Source organism: Typopeltis vanoorti, chromosome 16 (assembly GCF_054136105.1).
Source record: "Typopeltis vanoorti isolate ZY-2024b chromosome 16, IOZ_Tvanoo_1.0, whole genome shotgun sequence".
NCBI lineage: Eukaryota > Metazoa > Arthropoda > Arachnida > Uropygi > Thelyphonidae > Typopeltis > Typopeltis vanoorti.
The window spans coordinates 63,485,184-63,507,162 of record NC_143564.1 but is presented as its reverse complement, the minus strand read 5'-3'; the positions used below and the strand labels follow the sequence as shown (position 1 = coordinate 63,507,162).

The following is a 21,979-nucleotide window of genomic DNA, read 5'->3' as shown; positions in this document are numbered from 1 at the left end:
TAGAAAATGAAAGGAGAAAATGTAACTGCGCTTAAGTAGTAAAAAAAAAAAAAAAAAAGAAATAGTTGGAAATCATATGGTGAAGATAGAATAGCAGAAAAGTGTATATTGAGGATAAAACACAAGGATTGGCAGGAACCAAACATAAAGAACATAAAATAACATGAGAAAAGTACAAACAGTAATGGGGAAACATACAAAAAAGAAGTAGATGAGCATGAAGTTATAAACCAAAAAATGCAGGATTGGTGTTTTAATTTTGAAGTGTTTCAGTAGTTTAAATTAATTGGTAACCTCCAGTTAAAAGACACAAGTGATGAACAGCTAGTCTGCATTTGTCAGCCTTAGGGGAAAAGAAAAGTTGGTATAGGAGATGTGTTCAATTCTCAACTTCCTAATTTGGATAGATCGAATGTCCACAATTAGGTCTTTGTCCATTTAGGAAGTTGATTTGTTTACACATGATGTCAGTCATCATCCTTATGTTTGCTAATGCAGAGCTGTTCATGTTTGCCCTTTCTAATTGAAGGTAATCAGTTTGACTGCCTAAATTTTTAAGTTATTTTTAATTTTAATGGTACAGACCACATCTTTAGTTCAATATGAAGCTTTCAAGTAATTGTCATTAATTTAAGCTAATATAATGCTTTGAAACTTAAATGTTAATTCTTATTTTCATTTTATAGTTCTCTTCTTTTCTTTATCTCCTGTTAATGTTGTGAATTTTTGTTTTTGGTTCTGTATCAGTGTAATTTCCTGTCATTTCCTTTGTTTTATTACCTGTCATTTTGTTTATGCTGTTTCCCACTATTTCATTTGTTTCCTAGGTATGGGGTGGTGGATCAGTCTTTTATCCCTCATAAATTCTTCTATCAAACTTTGCACAATAAACTATTTCTCTGCTACCTAGAGTTTGCATCTATCTACTCTATATGAAAATATAGCGAGCTGTTTATATCTCCTAGGTTTTCAAGTTGATAAGTGATGCACATAGCCATCTCTGAGTATTGGTATGTGATTAAGCTAGTTTTTTAATTCAGACATTTCAAATTTATGTAATTTTCATATTAGTGGCATTTATTTTTATTAATGAAAATGATCCAAAATGATATATTACAAATGAGATATACTACAATAAGATACAAAATTATATATTACATGGAAACATGAAGAATAACTTCATATTAAATACCCCCCCCCCCCAGATTTGGAATTTCTCTTTATTATACAGGTATCCCTCATGGAGTTAGAAGATTCATTGGGAGATCCATTATTCACACAATACCTATCATACTTCTTCAACTCATTCATTGATGAAGCACTCGAAACCACCATTGGCAATCCATTCACCACACCCATACTCTTCCATACATTATCCATCATTCTCTCCCTTTCTACTATGTACTGAATGAAATCTTCAATTTCAGTTCTATAAAACCCCTCTAATAACTTATATGCTGTTATTGTGTCTGCTCATTTTTGCTTATCAGCTAATATTTGAAGCCCACAGACTGTCAGTCTGATCTTGTAGGGAGCATTCTATAGACCTGCCACAATCTTTGTGACTCACCTCTGAATCCTTCCAGTACTTCTTCAGCCCCACAGAATCCAGGTGTTCAGATCTGCACAGTGTCCAGATGTAGCCTTATAAAGGGGAACAGTAACTTCTCTATCCCTGCTTGTCATTGTGTTCGTCAACAACCATGTAATCCATGCTGTTTTGGCTATCTTCACAATGTGTCCTAAACTTAAACTCCCTGCACACAATCACCCCAAGGTCCCTGGCCTTATCATTACCCTGCAGTTCAGTTCCATCAGTACATAGTACACAGCTTGTGATCTCTTCTTTCCAAAGTGCCTTGACCTTAAACTTCATCATCATCATCAAATTCCTGCCATGTACCCTCAAGGGGTGTACAGGATATGACAGTACTACATGAAAAAATTACATCATTACTAACTTCCTATCCACAATTTTCCTCCAAATCAGTCTGTTACTTATCAAGACTCCAACATTATCAGATCTTATATTTCTATCGTCTAAGGCACTTTGTACCGTATCAATCCACCTATATCTTGGTCTTCCTCTGGGTCGTTTTCCTGCCAACCTGGCAGAGAACACTTGTTTTGCTAATCTTTCCTCTCCCATTCTATTTAAGTGACCATACCACCTGAGATTAGCTCTGTTAACGCATTCCTGGATGCTGACAATGTCAAGTTCTTTCCTAATATCCTCATTTTTAATATGATATTGCCATTGATGCCATCTGTTCACGCCTCTAATCTTTCTCAGGACTCTCATATCTGCGGTTTCTAGTCTTTGGTCAAGTGTTTTACTTCTGACCCAGCTCTCAGATCCATAAGTTAAAACTGGTTTGAACACTGTCTCGTATACAGCTAATTTAGTGTTCCGACTAATTTCTCTCTTATTCCATATGAAATTTTCATCTGACTCCCACCATACCAGCTTTGCTGATTCTGTTGTCTATTTCTATATTGAATTTACCATCTTCAATAAAAATCATACCTAAGTAGCTGAAATGTTTTACTTGTTCCACAGGTTCTCCATTCACAACACAGTTGACATTTTCAATGATTCTGCCTATTTTCATTGTCTTTGTCTTTTTATTGCTGACCTTCATACCATATCTATTACAACAGCTATTCAATTTAGTCAGAGAATCTTGCAGACTTGTAGCGGATTTATTTAGAAGTATAACATCATCCGCATAAAGCAAAGAGCTGACATTAACATCTCCAATTTTGATATCAGGTTTAATACCACATTCCTTCATTATGTGATCCATATAAATAATGAATAACAGAGGGGATAATGTACATCCTTGTCTCACACCAGATTTAACATTAAACCATCTTCCTATACTTCCTTCAATTCACACCTTAAACTTGCCATATTAAACTAGTAGCCATTTATCTTTGTCCATACTGATAGTCTATTTAAATCATCCTGAATGTAGAGATCCCTGGATCTCTACATCATTTACCATCATGCTTCCCAATTCAGCAAACAACTGAATATTTCAGATCTTTTTCTATATCATTGATATCCAAATTAAACAATAGAGGACCAAGTACTGAACCCTGTGGTACACTACTGTTAACCTGTCTTTTCCTGGACTCAACTCCTCATGAACCACTATTTGATATCTGTCCATCACCAGATTCATATCCATTCCCATTTGCTCCTATATATGCAAGAGAGTTCTATGTGGAATCTTGTCAAATGCCTTTGCAAAGTCTAGCAGTGAGTAGTTGTTTCTCTTATCCAGCTTCCTCCAGGTTCTTGTTGGGTAAGATCTAAATAGTAGAGTAGGAAATAATTGCCAGACATATAAAAATATTTGGAGAAAAGAGCAAAGCTAATAATAATGGCAAATACCTATTGGATTTCTGCTCAGGTCATGGACTGGTTATTACTAACACCATGTTCCAACATAAACATGTGCACAAATTCACATGGAGAGAAAAGGCAAGGAATAAGAAAAGTCTCATTGACTATGTTATTGTTGATAGTGATGTTTTCTCCCTGGTGCAGGACACCAGAGTGTACAGAGGATTTGAAATTGGAAGTGATCACCATTTAGTCTTGAGCAGGATAAAATTGAATTTCGTATTGAGAAGAAGAACATGTAAGAAATTTTTAAAGCAAATAAAAGTTGAGCAGCTCTCTGATGTGAACTGTAGACTAAAATACGCAAATATTATTCATGAAAAAATGAAAGAGTTTGAGAACAGGAACCAAACCTTGGAGATTCAGTGGCAAACCCTGAAGAAACCATTGATTGATGCAGCCAGAGAGGCATGTGGTGAGGTTGTCTGCTAGGATAGAAAAATTAGAACTCCATGGCAGACACAGGAAGTTAAAGAGGCAGTGAAGGAAAAGAAGAAAGCATATCAAAAGTTCCTGGCAAATAAGTCAGCTTGTGTTCTTAGAGAATACAGAGACAAATGTAAGAAAGCTAAACACTGTTGGGAGGTTTAAGGGAGATGGTAAATCCTGTATTATTCTACAGCCGGGTACGAAACTCAGATCGAAATCCATCATAATCCTAGAGTTTCATGCCGAAAAACTATCGGTGAGCCCAAGTGTAAGTAATCACTTGGGTAGTACAACACCAGGGCAACTCGGAGCAAAGGTAGAGCAAGCTCCGTCGCTGTCCTTAATATTCTCTCATAATGTAAAATGCAGCTCCTAGGAGATGTATTACTGTTTTACATTATGAGAAGTGTTTACTACCCAGCTACCCAGACCGGTTTCAACCCTTTTTGAGGTCTCATCAGTGAGTAGGTAGACCTGGAATATCAAGGTTTTAAGTGAACTGAACTTACATATACCTCTACTAACGAATTGCTAAACTGGTGTACTTATATATTGTTATTACTACTATAAGAAGCCAAAAGGCTATATTACCGGCTTCTTATAGTAGTAATAACAATATATAAGTACACTTGTTTAGCAATTTGTTAGTAGTGGTATATGTAAGTTCATAAAATAGTTACTATTACTAAATAAGAACTATATTTTATATAGTTCTTATGTATTCTATAAGAACTATATTATAAAATAGTTCTTATAAGCCGGTAAAATAGCCTTTTGGCTATTTTACCGGCTTCTTATAGTAGTAATTACAATATATAAGTACACCAGTTTAGCAATTCGTTAGTAGAGGTATATGTAAGTTCGGTTCACTTAAAACCTTGATATTCCAGTTTTACCTACTCACTGATGAGACCTCAAAAAGGGTTGAAACCGGTCTGGGTAGTGACCTCTTCTCATAATGTAAAACAGTAATACATCTCCTAGGAGCTGCGTTTACATTATGAGAGAATGTTAAGGACAGCTTGCTCCGAGTTGCCCTGGTGTTGTACTACCCAAGTGATTACTTACACTTGGGCTTGCCGATAGTTTTTTTCGGCATGAAACTCTAGGATTACAATGGATTTCGATCCGAGTTTCGTACCCGGCTGTAGAATAATATGGGATTTACCATCTCCCTTAAACTTAATTTATGTCGCCGGTAAAATAGCCTTTTGGCTTCTTATACTGTTGGGAGGACTTTGGTAAGAACATAGAAAATAAATATAAAGAAGGTGACAAGATATTCTGGAGGTTGTTGAAGAATCTCAGAAATGGAAGAAAGAATGCTGTGAAAGGAATTAGACATGATAAAGGTGACATGAAAACAGGAAGAAAAGATATCCTTGAAGTATGGAGTAATTACTTTGAAAAATTGCTAAATGCAACAAGCAGTGCACAGTAGTAAAAAACACTGACCAGGCATGCAGTCAGGAATACATATCCATACTTGAAGTAGAAAAAGCCATCAAAAGCCTGAAATGTGGAAAGGCAGCAGGAGTAGATGATATTTGACCAGAAATGCTCAAGTATGGAGGTATAAAAGTCAACAATATGGAGTTATTAAGACACTATACAACAGGGCTAAAGTAATCTGTTCAAATGACAATGCCCTTACCACTCAATTAAATCACATCCTTAACACTTTCTGAGCCAATGGCTACAACCCCAAAAAAATCCAAAAAATACTAAAACCAGTGAACCACAGTCCCCCTCCCCCCTTTCACAAAAAATATTACTCTAAATCCATCACCATTCCCTACATCTGGGGGCACCTCGTAAAAAATTACCAAAATCCTGAATAAACATAACCTGACCTCTTGTTACAGACTATATAGAAAATTGGCATCTCTTATCTGCTCCACTAAAGAACAACAATTCCCCTAGGCCTACCTGGTGTATACCAGGTCCCTTGCAGCTGTAAGCTGTCCTACTTTGGCCAAACAGGCAGGACAGCGAATATCAGAATTTCTGAACACAAGGACTACATCTGGTTTCACCATTACAACCACTCTGGGCTTGCAGACCATGCTCTGGATACTCGCCACAGAATATGTTGGAAGAAAGTCACAGTAATACACCGCAGCAAGTATAAATTTGAAAGACATTCGGGTAATCAGCCTCAGCCCTAAGTGACATGCCAAACCTCAACAAATTTGGATGCATGAGACTGCTCCAAATTTGGGAGACTTGCATCTTGAGAACTTCAGCCCAACTCAACACGGCAGTCAACCTTTCTTCCATTATTTTGAAGCCTGAAGCACTAATGCTCTGGCATGTGACCACAATTTTGCCATTGATCCTAGAAAAATACTGGCCAAAGAAATTATGATCCAGATTGAATGCAGTATCTGCCACCTTCCAAATCACATCGCCAATGATATTAGATTGGATGTAGCTTGTGTTCTCACAAAAGCAAAACCACCAAAAACCAACATATCCATTAGTGAATACAAGTCACTACAAGAATTGAAGAAAAACAAAGAAATAGTAATCACCAAAGCGGATAAGGGGAACGGCAACGTTGTCCTCAGCAATACTGACTACACAGGTAAGCTTAATGCTTTATTGTTAGATCGAGCTACTTATCTCCCCCATTGAATCCAATCCTACTAACTCACAAATCAGAAACCTCCATAGGCTCCTTAAGAAGGTCACTTCTTGGCCTGTGGAAGTTACTAACAAATTAAAACCCTTTAACTCTAGACCCTCCTGTATTTATGGGCTCACAAAAATACATAAACAAAATGTGCCATTATGTCCCATAGTGGATAGCATTGATTCTCCCACATACAAATTAGTCAAACATTTGGCCAAAGCCCTCACACACTATACTAGCAACACACCATCACACATAAAAAACTCGGCCCACTTAAAAGCCAGTGTAGAAAACCGTACACTCCTACATACAGTCAGTTTTGACTTCTCCTCATTATTCACAAATGTCCCACTCAAGGAAACCTTAGAGCTCATCCAAGCCAAATTTACTCCCAATATCTCAGCCCTATTTCAGTTCACAATGAACTCAGGCTTTCGTTTGGCAGGGAAAATGCTACAAAAAGATAGAGGACACAGCCATGGGTTCACCACTCTCCCCACCCTTGGCCAACTTCTTTATGGAGACTTTTGAAGAGAAAGCCTTAAACTCTGCCCCACAAAAACCTACCATATGGCTTCGCTACGTTGATGAAGATGTTCGCTATTTGGCCACATGGCTCTGATACACTTCTCAACATAACGCACTTAAACAACCAACACCCCAGAATCAATTTCACCCTGGAAAAAGAGGAAAACAACATCCTCCCTTTCCTAGACACACTAGTCACCCTCCAGCCTGATGGAACTTTGGTTTTCTCAGTTTATAGAAAACCCACCCATACAGGCAGGTACATTCACCAACAATCCCCCCCCCCCACACACACAACAATATGGAATTATTAAGACACTGTACAACAGGGCTAAACTAATCTGTTCAAATGACAATGCCCTTACCACTGAACTAAATCACATCCTTAATGCTTTCTCAGCCAGTGGCTACAACCCCCAAAAAAATACTAAAACCCAGTGAACCACAGCCCCCCCCCTTCTCAAAAAAGATTACTCTAAATACATCACCATTCCCTACATCCGGGGCACCTCGTAAAAAATTACCAAAATCCTGAATAAATATAACTTGGCCTTGTTACATACCATATAGAAAATTGGCATCTGTTATCCGTGCCACTAAAGACCAACCACTTCCTCAAGACCTACGTGGTATATACCAGGTCCCTTGCAGCTGTAAGTTGTCCTACTTTTGCCAAACAGGCAGGACAACGAATATCAGAATTTCTGAACTCAAGGACTACATCCAGTTTCACCATTACAGCCACTCTGGGCTTGCAGACTATGCTCTGGATACAAGCCACGGAATAAGGTGGAAGAAAGCCACAGTAATACACTGCAGCAAGTATAAATTTGAAAGACTATTCATGGTATCAGCCTCAGCTGATACCCTAAGAAACATGCCAAACCTCAACAAATTTGGATGTATGAGACTGTCCTAAATTTGTGAGACATACGTCTTGAGAACTTCAACCCAGTGGCCATGGCCACCTAATATGGCCCACTAGGGGGACACCATCAGGACTTTAGGAAAAACAGTAGTTTCCTCGCTTCTACTTCATTTGCTGTTTTTAGTGCTTGCATGCATGTGTTTTAATCTTATGTTTCCATGAAGATGGCATGATGAGGCCATGAAGTTCTGATAATGTTGGAGTCTCGACAGATAACATTAATTTAAAGGATAATTATTGATCAGAAGTTAGTAATGGTGTAACTTATTTTTTCATATAGTACTATCATAATATCCTGTACACTTCCTGATGGTACATATCAGGAATTTGATGATGAGTGATTGTCATGTCTGACATTGCAACATTGCCCCACCTAGATAGTACACCACTGCAAAATGCTCACTCAGTAATTCAGTTTGAAGTCTTTTTACTTAGCAAAAGAACTCTTTAAGATTTCTTTTGCCCTCATCAGTTGACTTGCTCCCAATTAGATTTGGTCTTGCTTACCATACAGATCTCCCCTTTCTTGCATGTGCCTTGTACTGCTCATAGGCATGCTGATCCACAGCTTTTTCTATATTTGCAACTCCTGGTAAATTATGATGCTATTCATCTATCTAACTCCTACATGATTTATCCTTCTGACTCTGGGTATACATTTTGATAATGCTTTCTTCAAACATCCCTTGACCACCTCCCATACACCACCAATATCTTTTGCTTCCAAATTCTTATACTGCTATGGCACTGCTGAAAGTTGACTCCTCAGCTTGTTCTGATCACCTGCTGTGTAATTCCACATATATCTCTTTTCAACAGAAAATTCTGCATGTCTGGCAGTCTCTCAAGTCAAGATCACTTTCCTCAAGCAGAGGCAGTGTAACTAAATTACAGTTAAATTCTTTGCTCTAATCAGATTCAGCACACTCATACCTTTTGTCCTCTCCATCACATGCTGCCTCAGGTAATTCTCTCTCAGCAGCTGTATAAATTTCATTTTCTTCCCTCCCTGTGACCATTCCTCCTCTCAATCCATGTCCCCATAGTAATTACTTAACATGTACTTATAATACTTATTTGCGAATGCACATCTACATTGTATCTTCCCCTCCCCTGGATTATAGCAGCAGCCAATCACGTATGTTATCATATTGGCTTCTATCTCACACCACATATCCTCAAATGAACTGTGCTCTTCATCCCTTTCCTCCCAATGTACTTCTACTCTTTGTGACTTCAGTTCCTCTTAGCATTACCCCACTCCATCCTGTTTTTTCTGTTCTCTTTGACGATACCATATCCATTGCCTTCTAGTCCTATGACTGTATCATCCTCGGTCAGCCAAATCTCACTGGTGCCTATAACTTTTGGCCAGGTTGAGCTAACCAATGACAAAAACTCCTTGCCCTTATTTTGAACAATTCTTATCTTGTATATTAAATTTTAAGTGTGCCTTAATATATATCAACAGTTCATACCACATCGAATAGCTTGTTCTTTGCAAGCAACCTATCTAGCTTATGTGGATGAGTGGGTTGAAAAAGTTCTATGTCTGGTCTTCTAGAACAGGATGTAAATAAATAAATAAAAAAATTTAAAAAAAAGATATGGGGTTGTTTAAGGGTGAAAGTAACAAAACTATTGTGGGGAGACCTACAGAACCAAACTGACCAGGGCTTCTGACTTAATGTCTAATCCTTGCATTCTCATGGTGCTCCCTGTTAGGTGTCTACCCGAATACTAAACAGTGAGGATGGGCTGAGAATTTGGAATTTTCCCAACTAAATTGTATTCTTTTGGGCTTAAAACAAAATAATCATAGGACACAATGGAATTTCATGCTATCTGAGATGTTGCCTAGTAAACAAGGGTCCCTGCCCTTGTCAGGGATCAAATTCCACAAAGTCCTAATTACCAATAGCAGAATTCAAGATTGGTACCATGAATGTAAGAGGCATCAACAGAAAGGAAGTGGAACCTGCAGAAGAATTGAAATACCAAGTCAACATAATTGGTGTTACTGAAACAAAGAAGACAAAAATTTTTTTTAAAAAAAAAAATGCAGATATGTTATGTGAAAAAGAATATGTTAACCACCGGATGGAATAGAAATCATAGTTGCGCCCTCTATCCCAATTATCCATTTTTTTTTATATAGAACACTAAGTGTACTGTCTAGAATTGTCTTTATCCATATTTAAACTGTTTGCATCTGATGAAAAGACACATTAGATATGTTTTTAGTGCTAACCTGAAATATAATTAATTTTATATATACCTAGTTATAACTATCTGCTCTTCTTAGATATGTTAGTCATGTCTTTCCAATGAATCAGTATTATTTTTATTTATTTATTTTTCCTATTAACCTTACATGCTGGACTGCCAGATAGCATTTTGAGGATAGCAATACAGTATCCTCAAAACATTAACTCATAGAGTGAGGACTTTCTGTTCCAGTCACAAGTCTCCTACCACAGGATTCAGCTACTTTTGCCACACATTTTTAGCCAGTATCAGAAAAAGATGGCTATCATGTTTCATAACTTTAATCTCCAGACATTGTTTCAATTCATACATCAAACAGCAGTCCTTATGTTTATTTACCCAGATATATACTCCATCTTCTATCATACAGGCGGATTGATGTGCCCTGTGCCTGTAATAAGGCATTCTGTAGACACAGGATAATCTGTTAATATCTACTTTGGAGAACATAAGAAATATATATTTCCAATCAGATTCGTCAGATTGTAATTAACCCACCAATTATCATAATTATCATTATACAGTCCTTGGTGAGTTTACTAAGCAAGGTTTTAATTACGATATCTAGCAAACAGGCTATTCAGAGAAGATATCCTAATTAAAACCTTGCTGAATAAATCCCTTACCATATCTTACCAGTATGGTTCTTAAAATTAAAATCATTAACCAAAATGCCCAAATCTTTGTATTCATAGATATCCCCCCCTTCCCCTTCAGTGTATGTCTAATATTATAGACTTACAAAATCTGATGTACTTGATTTCTTCACATTAAATTTTAAATGGCACTCCCTTGTCCACTCCTCCAATGTTTTAAGATCCTCCTTAAAGAACTTAGGTCATCTGAACAGTTAACTATACTCTGTACAACTTTACATCAGCTATAAAGATACAAATTTTAATATTTAACTTAGATCATCATCATCATCAAATTCCTGCCATGTACCCTCAAGGGGTGTACAGGATATGATAGTAATACATGAAAAATCTACATCATTACTAACTTTCTATCTACAATTTTCCTCCAGATCAGTCTGTTACTTGTCAAGACTCCAACATTATCAGATCTTATATTTCTGTCATCTAAGGCCCTTTGTACAATATCAATCCACCTATATCTTGGTCTTCCTCTGGGTCATTTTCCTGCCAACTTGGCAGAGAACACTTGTTTTGCTAATCTTTATTTGCCCATTCTGTTTAAATGACCATACCCCCTGAGATTAGCTCTGCTAGCGCATTCCTGGATGCTGGCAGTGTCAAGATCTTTCTTAATATCCTTGTTTTTAATATGATATTGCCATTGATGCCATCTGTTCACACCTCTAATCTTTCTCAGGATTCTCATATCTGCGGTCTCTAGTCTTTGGTCAAGTGTTTTACTTCTGACCCAGCTCTCAGATCCATAAGTTAAAACTGGTTTGAACACTGTCTCGTATACAGCTAATTTAGTGTTCTGACTAATTTCTCTCTTATTCCATATGAATTTATTCAGTTGACTTCCTACCATACCAGCTTTGTTGATTCTATTGTCTATTTCCATATTTAATTTACCATCTTCACTAAAATTGTGCCTAAGTAGGTGAAATGTTTTACTTGTTCCACAGGTTCTCCGTTTGCAACACAGCTGACATTTTCAACGATTCTGCCTATTTTCATTGTCTTTGTCTTTTTATTGCTGACCTTCATACCACATCTATTACAACAGTTATTCAATTTAGTCAGGGAATCTTGCAGACTTGTAGCGGATTTATTGATAAGTATAACATCGTCCTCATAAAACAAAGAGCTGACATTAACATTTCCAATTTTGATATCATGTCTAATACCACTTTCCTTCATACTGTGATCCATATAGATAACGAATTACATTGTCCCCTCTCTTATTCCTTGTCTCACACCAGATTTAACATTAAACCATCTTCCTGTACTTCAATTCTAACTGCTGACTTGCAACTCAAATAAAGACTAAGTATGCTTGATATAATGCCCCATTGACACTGTATAACTGTAGCATATTGAATAGCTTCTTTCTTGGCACCTTGTCATATGCCTTTTCCAGATCGACAAAACTTAAATACAGATCTTTGTTATATTCCTATCCTTTCTCAACTGTTTGTTGTAAAGTGAAGATCTGATCCTGACAGCCTCTATTTGGCCTGAATCCAGCTTGTTTTTCCACAATTCTTCTCAACCAGTTTCTCAAGTATACTGGCATAAATCTTGCCAGGAACACTCAGTAGGGAAATACCTCTGTAATTCTCACATTCAATTTTATTTCCCTTTTTATATATGGGTACTATGAGAGCTCTACTCCAGTCATCAGGAATTCGTCCCTCTGTCCAGCCCCTCTGAACTATGCAGTGCAGCCACTGTAAGACTTTTATACCACCATACTTCAGCATTTTTGGTCGAATATCATCTACTCCTGCTGCCTTTCCACATTTCAAGCCTTTGGATTTTTCTACATATGGATATGTATTCCTGATTGTATGCCTGTTGAGTGTTTTTTTACCACTGTGCTATCACTGCTTGTTTCATTTGGCAATTTTTCAAAGTAATTACTCCACACTTCAAGGATATCGTTTTCTCCCGTTTTCATGTCACCTTTATCATCTTTAACCTCCTTTTACAGCACTCTTTCCTCCATTTCTAAGCTTCTTCAACAACATCCAGAATATCTTACCAACTTATGTTCTTGCCAAAGTTCCTCGCATGACTTTTATTTAGCTAGTTTTACACAGTGTTTAGCTTTCTTACATTTGTCTCTGTATTCTCTAAGAGCACAAGCTGACTTATTTGCCAGGAACTTTTGATATGCTTTCTTCTTTTCCTTCACTGCCTCTTTAACTTCCTGTGTCACCATGGAGTTCTGATTTTTCTATCCTTGCAGACAACCTCACCACATGCCTCTGGCTGAATCAATCAAGTTTTCTTCAAGGCTTGCCACTGAATCTCCAAGGTTTGGTTCCTGTTCTCAAACTCTTTCATTTTTTTTTCAATAATGTTTGTGTATTTTAGTTTATAGTTCACATCTGAGAGCTGCTCAACTTTTATTTGCTTTAAAAATTTCTTACATGTTCTTCTCAATATGAAATTCAATTTCATCCTGCTCAAGACTAAATATTGATCACTTCCAATTTCAAATCCTCTGTACACTCTGGTGTCCTGCACCAGGGAGAAAACATCACTATCAACAATAACATAGTCAATGAGACTTTTCTTATTCCTAGCCTCTTCTCTCCATGTGAATTTGTGCACATTTTTATGTTGGAACATGGTGTTAGTAATAACCAGTCCATGTCCTGAGCAGAAATCCAACAGATATTTGCCATTATTATTAGCTTTGCTCTTTTCTCCAAATTTTCCCAAAATATTTTTGTATGTCTGACAATCATTTCCTACTCTACTATTTAGATCCCCAACAAGGACCAACTTTTCCTTTTTCATTGTGTCAGTTGCTTTTTCTAAAGCCTCAAAAAATTCCTCCAATTCTACCTTAGTAGAACCTTCTGTGGGACCATAGGCACAAATAAGTCTCATTGTCCAGTTCCCCATTTTCATATTTGCCCACATTACTCTACTTGAGACTGACTGCCATTCAAGAAGATTAGCCTCGTATTTTGTGTTGAATACTATGGCTACTCCTTCTTTTCCTTGATTGTTATTGCCTGAATATAACATTTTGTATTTATTGCTCAGAAAGATCTCACCAGTTTTGGTCTTTTTTGTTTCAGTCACCCCTATTATGTCGATCTGATACTTATCTAATTCCTCAGCTAGCTCCATTTCTTTGCCATTCAGGCTTCTTATGTTGATAGTACTGATCTTTAACTCTGGTGATGTTGAGTTGGAGTGTGTTTTCAGATTTGTTCCAGTAGTTGACTTTTCGCTGTTCACCCTGGTTCCCTGGTGAAAACAACGGGGGGGCCTTGTTTAACCAGGCGACGCCCCAGCCGGCATGAAATTTTTCATGTTATACCGTCATTTTGTATTTTGGTTTAAGCCAGTAAGAATACAATTTGGTAGGCTAAATCCCAAATAGTCAACCAACCCATCCTCGTTCGTTCAGTATCTAGGTAGATACCCAACAGGGTGCACCACGAGAAGGTGAGGATTGGACATTAGGTCAGAAACCCTGGTCGGTTCTCCGTGTTCCTTTAAAGGCTATCTCAGTTATACAGCTTCGAACCTTAAGCACCCCTTAACTTAGATCATTTATGAATATATTAAACAAAGATCCAGGTTAGTAGGAGTGTGGTACCCTACTTCTACCAACATGGTTTTGAAAACTTTCCTCTAAATACCACATCCTCTTGTTTATCAGTCAACCAATTTCCCGGTCACCTCACTAGATGTACATTATCTGTGTGGTGCATTTTAAAGTCAGCAAGCTTTTATGCAGAACATTTACTGTTGTCTATTTCTCCTTGTGTTCATAAAAAGTAAGCAGATTTTTCATAACTGATTTTCACTAAACAAATCCATGCTATGTAGTGTTCAGCCAATTGCAATAATATCCTGCATATGATTTCTAATTAATGTTTCTGTTATTTTGTCACAGCATTAAGATTATTCATGTTGAAGATTTGTGACTGAAATTAACTGTAGCTGATGTTTCACTAATTTAAGCTAACATTATCAAAAACAGTTTAACACTGTGCACTTGTGAAGACACAAACCAAAAATCATGGAACAATCCAATAAACATGGAGATAGAAAAAGGCACTGAGGATTACTAAACTATAATTCTCCACTTTTTATATGATGATTCACCTTATGAATTGGAATAACCTTTGCAGGCTTCCATTCATAAAGAATTCCTAATCTCAGTGACTTAATTTTTAATGAGTCACTGAGATTAGGAATTCTTTATGAATTGGAATAACCTTTGCAGGCTTCCATTCATAAAGAATTCCTAATCTCAGTGACTCATTAAAAATGATTAAAAGTGGATTAGATATCCTGTTGGATAAACAACAGGATGTGGTATTTAGAGGAACGTGTTCAAATAACAAGGTTGGTAGAAATGTTGACCAAACTCCTACTAACCCATATCTTTGTTTAATATATTCATTAAAGATAATTAAAAGTGGATGATATCTTGCCCCTGATCTTTAGACCAGGGGCAAGATATCATCCATACAACCAACCTTATCAATTGCCAAGTGTTTAAGGTATCAAATATCTTCTTCTCTTGTATTTGTATTATGCCATTAATTCATCTTGTGCTTTAAGCCATATTTTCCTATCTAACTGATCAGTATTCACATATGAACTTGGAAAACACTTATTGAATTCTCTTGCAGCTGCACTTGGATCATTAAAATTATACCAGATGCTTAATTGGTTATGTGTATTTTGTTTCTGTTATCTCTATTTGTAAAAGCTTCTTGGGTTAATCTTGGCATTCCTAGCTCGTTGTAATTCACATTTTGCTGTACATTGGCTTTAATACTAATTGTTTCTTATATCTGTCACTTAATAATTGATTTATCAGATTGATGCTCTTTTCATAGCTTTTTTTTTTCTTATCACATACTTCTTAACCATTAAGACAAAATCCCACCTAATTGCTGTAAACTTCTCTTAATCCAGTTTTAGAGCATTTATGCCAAAAGTAAGACATTAGTTTCTTTTTGCTATGTCCATTACAATTTTAAACTGTTTCTCCCCTGCTACATGGTTGCCAGTGTCTGTGCACTGTGACAGATTATGCTCTAGAAATGCTTTTGGAAATCCATCAAAACATTAGTACCTAATAAATATCTTGCTTACTTTGTTCTTATAGTTATATTTAATACTGCTGAATCTAAGATGAGTCATGCTTTCTCTTCCCTTCCATTGTGGCTATTTTGACTGGATGAGCCTTTTTCAGAAGAAGAGGCTTGTCCAGTCTGCATGACATTTCTCTGGTGGTTTTGAAAATTTCCATCCCAGAGTTAACTCATGTTTTATACTTTCTTATTGCCAGTATTTATCCCATAATGTGAAAAACAGCCCATATTCGGCATATTCCTCTGAAGTGTGAGACAGTTCTTTTCTCACTTCATTGTTTAAGTAAAGGAGAAGTCCATCAATAGTCAACCTCTACACTGCCTGTGAACTCGGATAATAGACCAGGTATGGATTCCACCACTGTTAATCAAGAGACGTGTGTATGTCAGTCCCATACATGAGCAACTGTAGCAAATTGGTGTGATGTGTCAATAAGCTTTTATCATATGCATGAATATAGTCTTTGAAGGTACCTGTGGCATAACTATAAACAACAAATTACATGATAACCACAGTAATTAACTTTAATGAAATGCAAGTACAGATATTTCATACTGAAAATAACAGGCATCATCAATGTGTAGAAACAAGAAAATCTCTCACTGATTCATGTCCCTTCCAACAAATTCTAAATTCCTTTCATACATTTCCTCTGGATAGTATTATGGATATCTACTGAGTATCTCAATTTTTGATTTGCTTACTTCTTAAATTACTAACTCAGCTTCTCTGTTTTTCTCTCTAATTGCACAGTATGGATTGGATGGAATGTTTTTTGGAACAGCTTTTCTTATTTTATTTTTTCCTAAAGTGCCATCTGTAAATATTTGAATCTATTGTTAACAAGTTCCTTTTTTCTCTGCAACTTTCTACTAATTCATAGTACTGTTGCACGGTAGGTTGAACAACTTTTCATGTCAGATTACCTTTAATTAAAATAATAATAAAAATGCTTGTGTAGACCAAAACCTTAACTTTCATAATTTTCTTGTGTGTTCTCTCAAAAAGCATGTATCAGATCTTATAATAGTTCATTGCAATTAATACTTCATTACTTATTTTCTAGAAGCAATTTTCTTTAAGCTTGATTCTGTATTTGTCTTCTGATTTGATCAAGCTGAAGTATTCTTCTCATCATCCTAGATAGGGTTATCATTCTGATAATTAGGATGGTGTTCCTAAAGTAAGTTCCTTAATTTGGTGCAAAAAAAAAAAGAACACTCTGCCTAATTTTATGATCTTTCTCTCACTGATTAATGTCCCTTCCAACGAATTCTAAATTCCTTTTATAGATTTTCTGTAGATAGTTCTATGGATATCCACTGAGTATCTCAGAAGTCCTAGAACAGTAAGAGAATCCACATTTAAGCAGAAAGATTTGAATATTCATAATTCATATTTTCTATTATTGGGCATTTTGATAATTATCATTTAGTACCATTAAACAAAAATCAGTTAATAAAGTAATAAATTATAAAATAAAATTGTGGCAATTATTGTTTCAGCAACTATCCTACTCTGGGTAACTGCCCTGTTTAATCTTACCATTGTCTTTGATACTCTTAAAACAGGACAGCCACCCTCTATTTAGTTATCTTATAAATTTGTCAAATTGGCAATTTTATTTATCCCTGTTGTTTGCTCCTTTCTTTAGAACAATCTTACATTATCACCATTTTCTGAAAATTATAGCCTACAGTCATTTCAGTCCAGTGTTAATAAGATTCTTTTTTTTTTTTTTTTTTTGTCCATCTTTCAAAATAGTAATATTGAATTACAGATTTTACAACTTCGGGTGTATGGAGTTGCTGTGAAGAAGGAGAGTGGGAAATTAGATGTTAATTTTCCATTAATATCCATTCCAAATCCTTGAGCTCATCATGAATGCTCTTTGTTGTTGCCTATCAAATATTTTGCTCACATGGTACTGTGATATGCTGTAGGTTTTGATATATTGTGTATAGGTCATGATAACGTTTCTCCGACTGCATCTTGAAAAGTAGCCCATATTCACCGTATTCCTTGGAAGCATGGGAAAATTCTTTTGTTCTTTATTGTTAAAATAAAGAAGTCATTAATAGTAAACTTCTAAACTACCTGGAAGCTCAGCTAATAGACCAGGTATGCATTCCGCTATCAACAAGAGGCTGTGTTGATTCTTTTTGTGTGTGTGTGTGTGTGTGTGTGTGTCATTGCCACACATGCACACTTATAGCAGATTGATGTGATATATATATATATATATATATATATATATATATATATATATATTTGAAAAAAATAGATTTAATGACTCCAAGACCGAGATAACATATAAAGATTTTAATGATAAATATTACTAGTTTCGGCATATAGCAGGTATTTATAAAGGAAAGGAATACTAATAAACATTGAATTATTTCAACAAACTGGAAATTACAGGTACATATTGCCTCACATAATCGATACATAAAAACGTTGTATTTTTTTCAAATGTATAACAACCGAGTAAAAGCTGATCGCCACACACACACATATATATATATATATATATATATATATATATATATATAAAGCATAACTTGCTGACATTGATATTGACATTGATCATGCATTTCAGAAACCAGAATATTAATGTTGTCCTTGAAGTCTGTTAAGATGTACCAAAATATTCTTCAAATTTCATTGATTTAATTGTTATGTAAACAACTAAATGCTTCACACAGTGAATTGAATACAGTATCAGATAATAATTCTCCAAATGTTTTTAATCCCACACAGAAGAGGATGGGGAGGGGAAAACCCTGTCATGTTAGTGTAAATGCTGTGTAAGGATGAACAATTAAATCTGTTAAATGGAAGGTATTGAAGTTAATGGGAACTGAAAGAGTGCTCATGACAGACCTTATAAAGAGAAAGTGCAAGATAGCAGGATATGTTTTAAGAGGATCAGCAGGGGAAAATGTGTCTGGCAGACCAAGAACTATGAGTATTATAAGATTAAAAGAATGTCAGAGGAATGGACTCTTGCATACCATGATTGCTAATCTCTAAATTGGAGAAGCTACTTAACTTAAATTAGAAAAGTGGAATATTTTTTTGCATAGTGTTGCAGTCTTTCTTGATTTCATATTAAACAAATGAATGTAATAACCACATTTCCATAAGATGCTTGAACAGTTATCATGCTGTGTGTATTTCTTTTGAAGACAGTGAAAAATTCATTTTTTTTTCACTAGCTTTCTGAATGTAAATGATCTCAGCAACTTAGAAAATCTGACAATTAAAATGCTACTTATAAATGCTATTTTTAATCCTGATGTGTGTGGCTCAAAACATAAATTCAAAATGTTTGTTTCTTAAAAGCAATAAAATTGTTCTCTTTTAGGTTCCTTATTTTAAAATGGAGACATCACTTGCAATTATTGAATAATATTTATGTTAATATGGGGGGGGGGTAACAGTTGCTAATTTAAGCTCTTCACTGAATCATTTTTCATTTCATTTGGCATTATATGCATACTAAAATATAGCAAACTCACATACACCATGACAAGTTCTGTGCTATAGTTACCATCTAAACAAGTCTTTATATTTTCTTAATTATTTTTAGATGAGCAGTTCAGATCGAGCTTTAATAAATGCCTTCAAAGAAATTAACAACATGGCTGACAGGATCCAGTTACCAAAAACAATAATGGTAAGTATATTTTGCAGTGCTTTGCATTAAGTTTATCATGCAGTCATTAATTTAAATACATGTTTACTCTCACTATCCATTGACAGTAGGTGAACAAATTAGAAATGTTAGGTAATTAATGCTTTTCTTATAGAATTCTTGTAAGATGCATTCATTTAACAACACATTCAGTTAAAATGCTTAACTGAAAAGAGTTATTTATGCAATATGATATTGTATCTCTTCATATCCTCAGAATATTGCCTAACCTGCCAAGTGGAATTCAAATTCACAGGCCATAGGTTTGAATTCCATTGAGGACATGGATGTGATATTAATTGAATATCTTTAAATTACAACTTAAAGATATTTCCACTGGCTGGTGAGATCAGCACCCAGCCTATTGGAAGTTTAAAATAACTTAAAATGCTATGTTGAGTGTGTTTACAGCAGGACTTATCTAACCCTTAATCCACTCACATTAATACTAATGCAGCTATCGGATATGCAGCTTTTGTTGATAGAATTCACATAAAAAGCTTTCACAGTTGCTAAAGTATGGGACCATAAAAAAAAGGCTTCAATTCGGCATAATTAGGATATTAAAATGGAGGGCATTATAAATCATCATCTATATTTTACAATCAAATATAGAAAGAAACTTAATTTTCAAAATTTACCAGAGAGTTTGTGGAATACACACATGCTTGTATCTTTTAAGTAGTCAAGTCAAGAAAACTCTGATGTCAAAGATTATATTCCCATAAGCTCTCTCTGGTAAATTTCAAAACTTTTTTGAAATTTCCTTCTATATTTAGCTATAAAATATGAATGGATCCATAATATCTTCCATTTTAACAACTTATATAGAAAAGTTCATATGAATGAATCCAGAATAAAGTAAACACAACTTGTAATTATTTAATATTGACATTACTGGTTTCATCCTGAGTACATGGAGCTTCAAGTAAAAGAAACATACAAACATTAAAAAAATTAACATGGTGGCAACAGATATGATACTTAGGATTCTAATAATTCAAATTAGTTCATGTGCCCATTCTTCTGCATGTTAACATTCTACTGTTTGCAATTAGGATGAAATGTCATGTTAATATTAAATTATTACAACTTAATTTGTGTTTACCTCATTCCAGCTTCAGTCATATGAACATATTTATCTATGTTATTTGCTAGGCAAGTTTATATTGCAGTATATATTTCTACTGTTATTTGTTGATATAACTATGGCTAACTTGTCCTATATCAAACATCATCATTATTATGAACTTACTCACTCAACAAACTACCTAATTTTGGTGTATGCTATTCAAAAGGATATGTTAACAGTTGTTGACTGTCATTACACAGCTATCTTCACATTTTTTGCGTGTCTGCAAAAAATGTGAAGAATTGACTTGGGCTTCTGACTAACTGCTACTACTCAACATCTCATCTTGTATCCTGTCACTAGATATTTATTTGAATCTAAGCAAACCAGAATTAGTTAACAATCCTGTTTACTAGGATAGAAATCAGTCAGCCAAATTAGTATCTACATTGGCAGAAATTGCTTATTATTATCTGAGACCTCCAGAAAGTCAAGGTCTTGAGGGAATGCCATATATCATCCACACCAGTGTTATACCTTCTCTTAACTTCATTTACACTAGATGCACTCACCACTTCAACAGGCACTGTTCCACTCACTCACTATCTCTCACACTGCTGTGAGAAAAAAAAAATTCTTTTGCTCTTTCTTTAACTGCACACACAAACTTAACTTCCATGACTACCCCCATGTTCTCTTCCTACCTTCCATGAAACAGTTTCATCAGTTGATATCTTATAATATCCATTCTGAAGTTTATAGACAGCTGTCATATCACCCCTCTTTCTCTTGTTTATTTAAGAGATGCTATGACACATCAAGGCCTCTATAAATTAAAGAGGCAAAATAATTTCCTTATTGTTACATGTCAATGTTTGCTTCAGCCTTGCAATTATCCTTTGAGTCGTATTTGCAATTTTTATTATTTAACCTTTGAATATTTAATTCCTATCTACCTTAACTCCAATATCCCTAGACTCATCAGCTTGTGATTTCCAATGGATTATGCTACATCACGCCTTAGTGCATAACTTTATTCTTACTAGCATTAAATTTAATAGCCATTATCATTTGCTCATGCTTCCAGCCTATTTATATTACTCTGTAAATACTGTATATCAATAGCATCTCTGATTGCCCTGCCATATACATTTATGAAGATTCAGCATAATCAAATGGGGTTGCTTAAGGATCAAAGCTAGATAACTGGGAAGAGACTTTCATTATTACCTTTAA

The 21,979-nt window shown here is 35.4% G+C and overlaps 1 protein-coding gene across 1 annotated transcript in view; it reads left to right on the top strand.

Annotated features, from left to right (window-relative positions):
* Positions 1-21,979, top strand: part of TfIIB (transcription factor IIB) — a 117,454-nt gene that overhangs the window by 27,894 nt on the left and 67,581 nt on the right. The window contains exon 5 of the mRNA XM_090406122.1: positions 19,567-19,653. Within this exon, the coding sequence (XP_090262248.1) occupies positions 19,567-19,653 (87 nt within the window). The remainder of the gene's footprint in view (positions 1-19,566; positions 19,654-21,979) is intronic.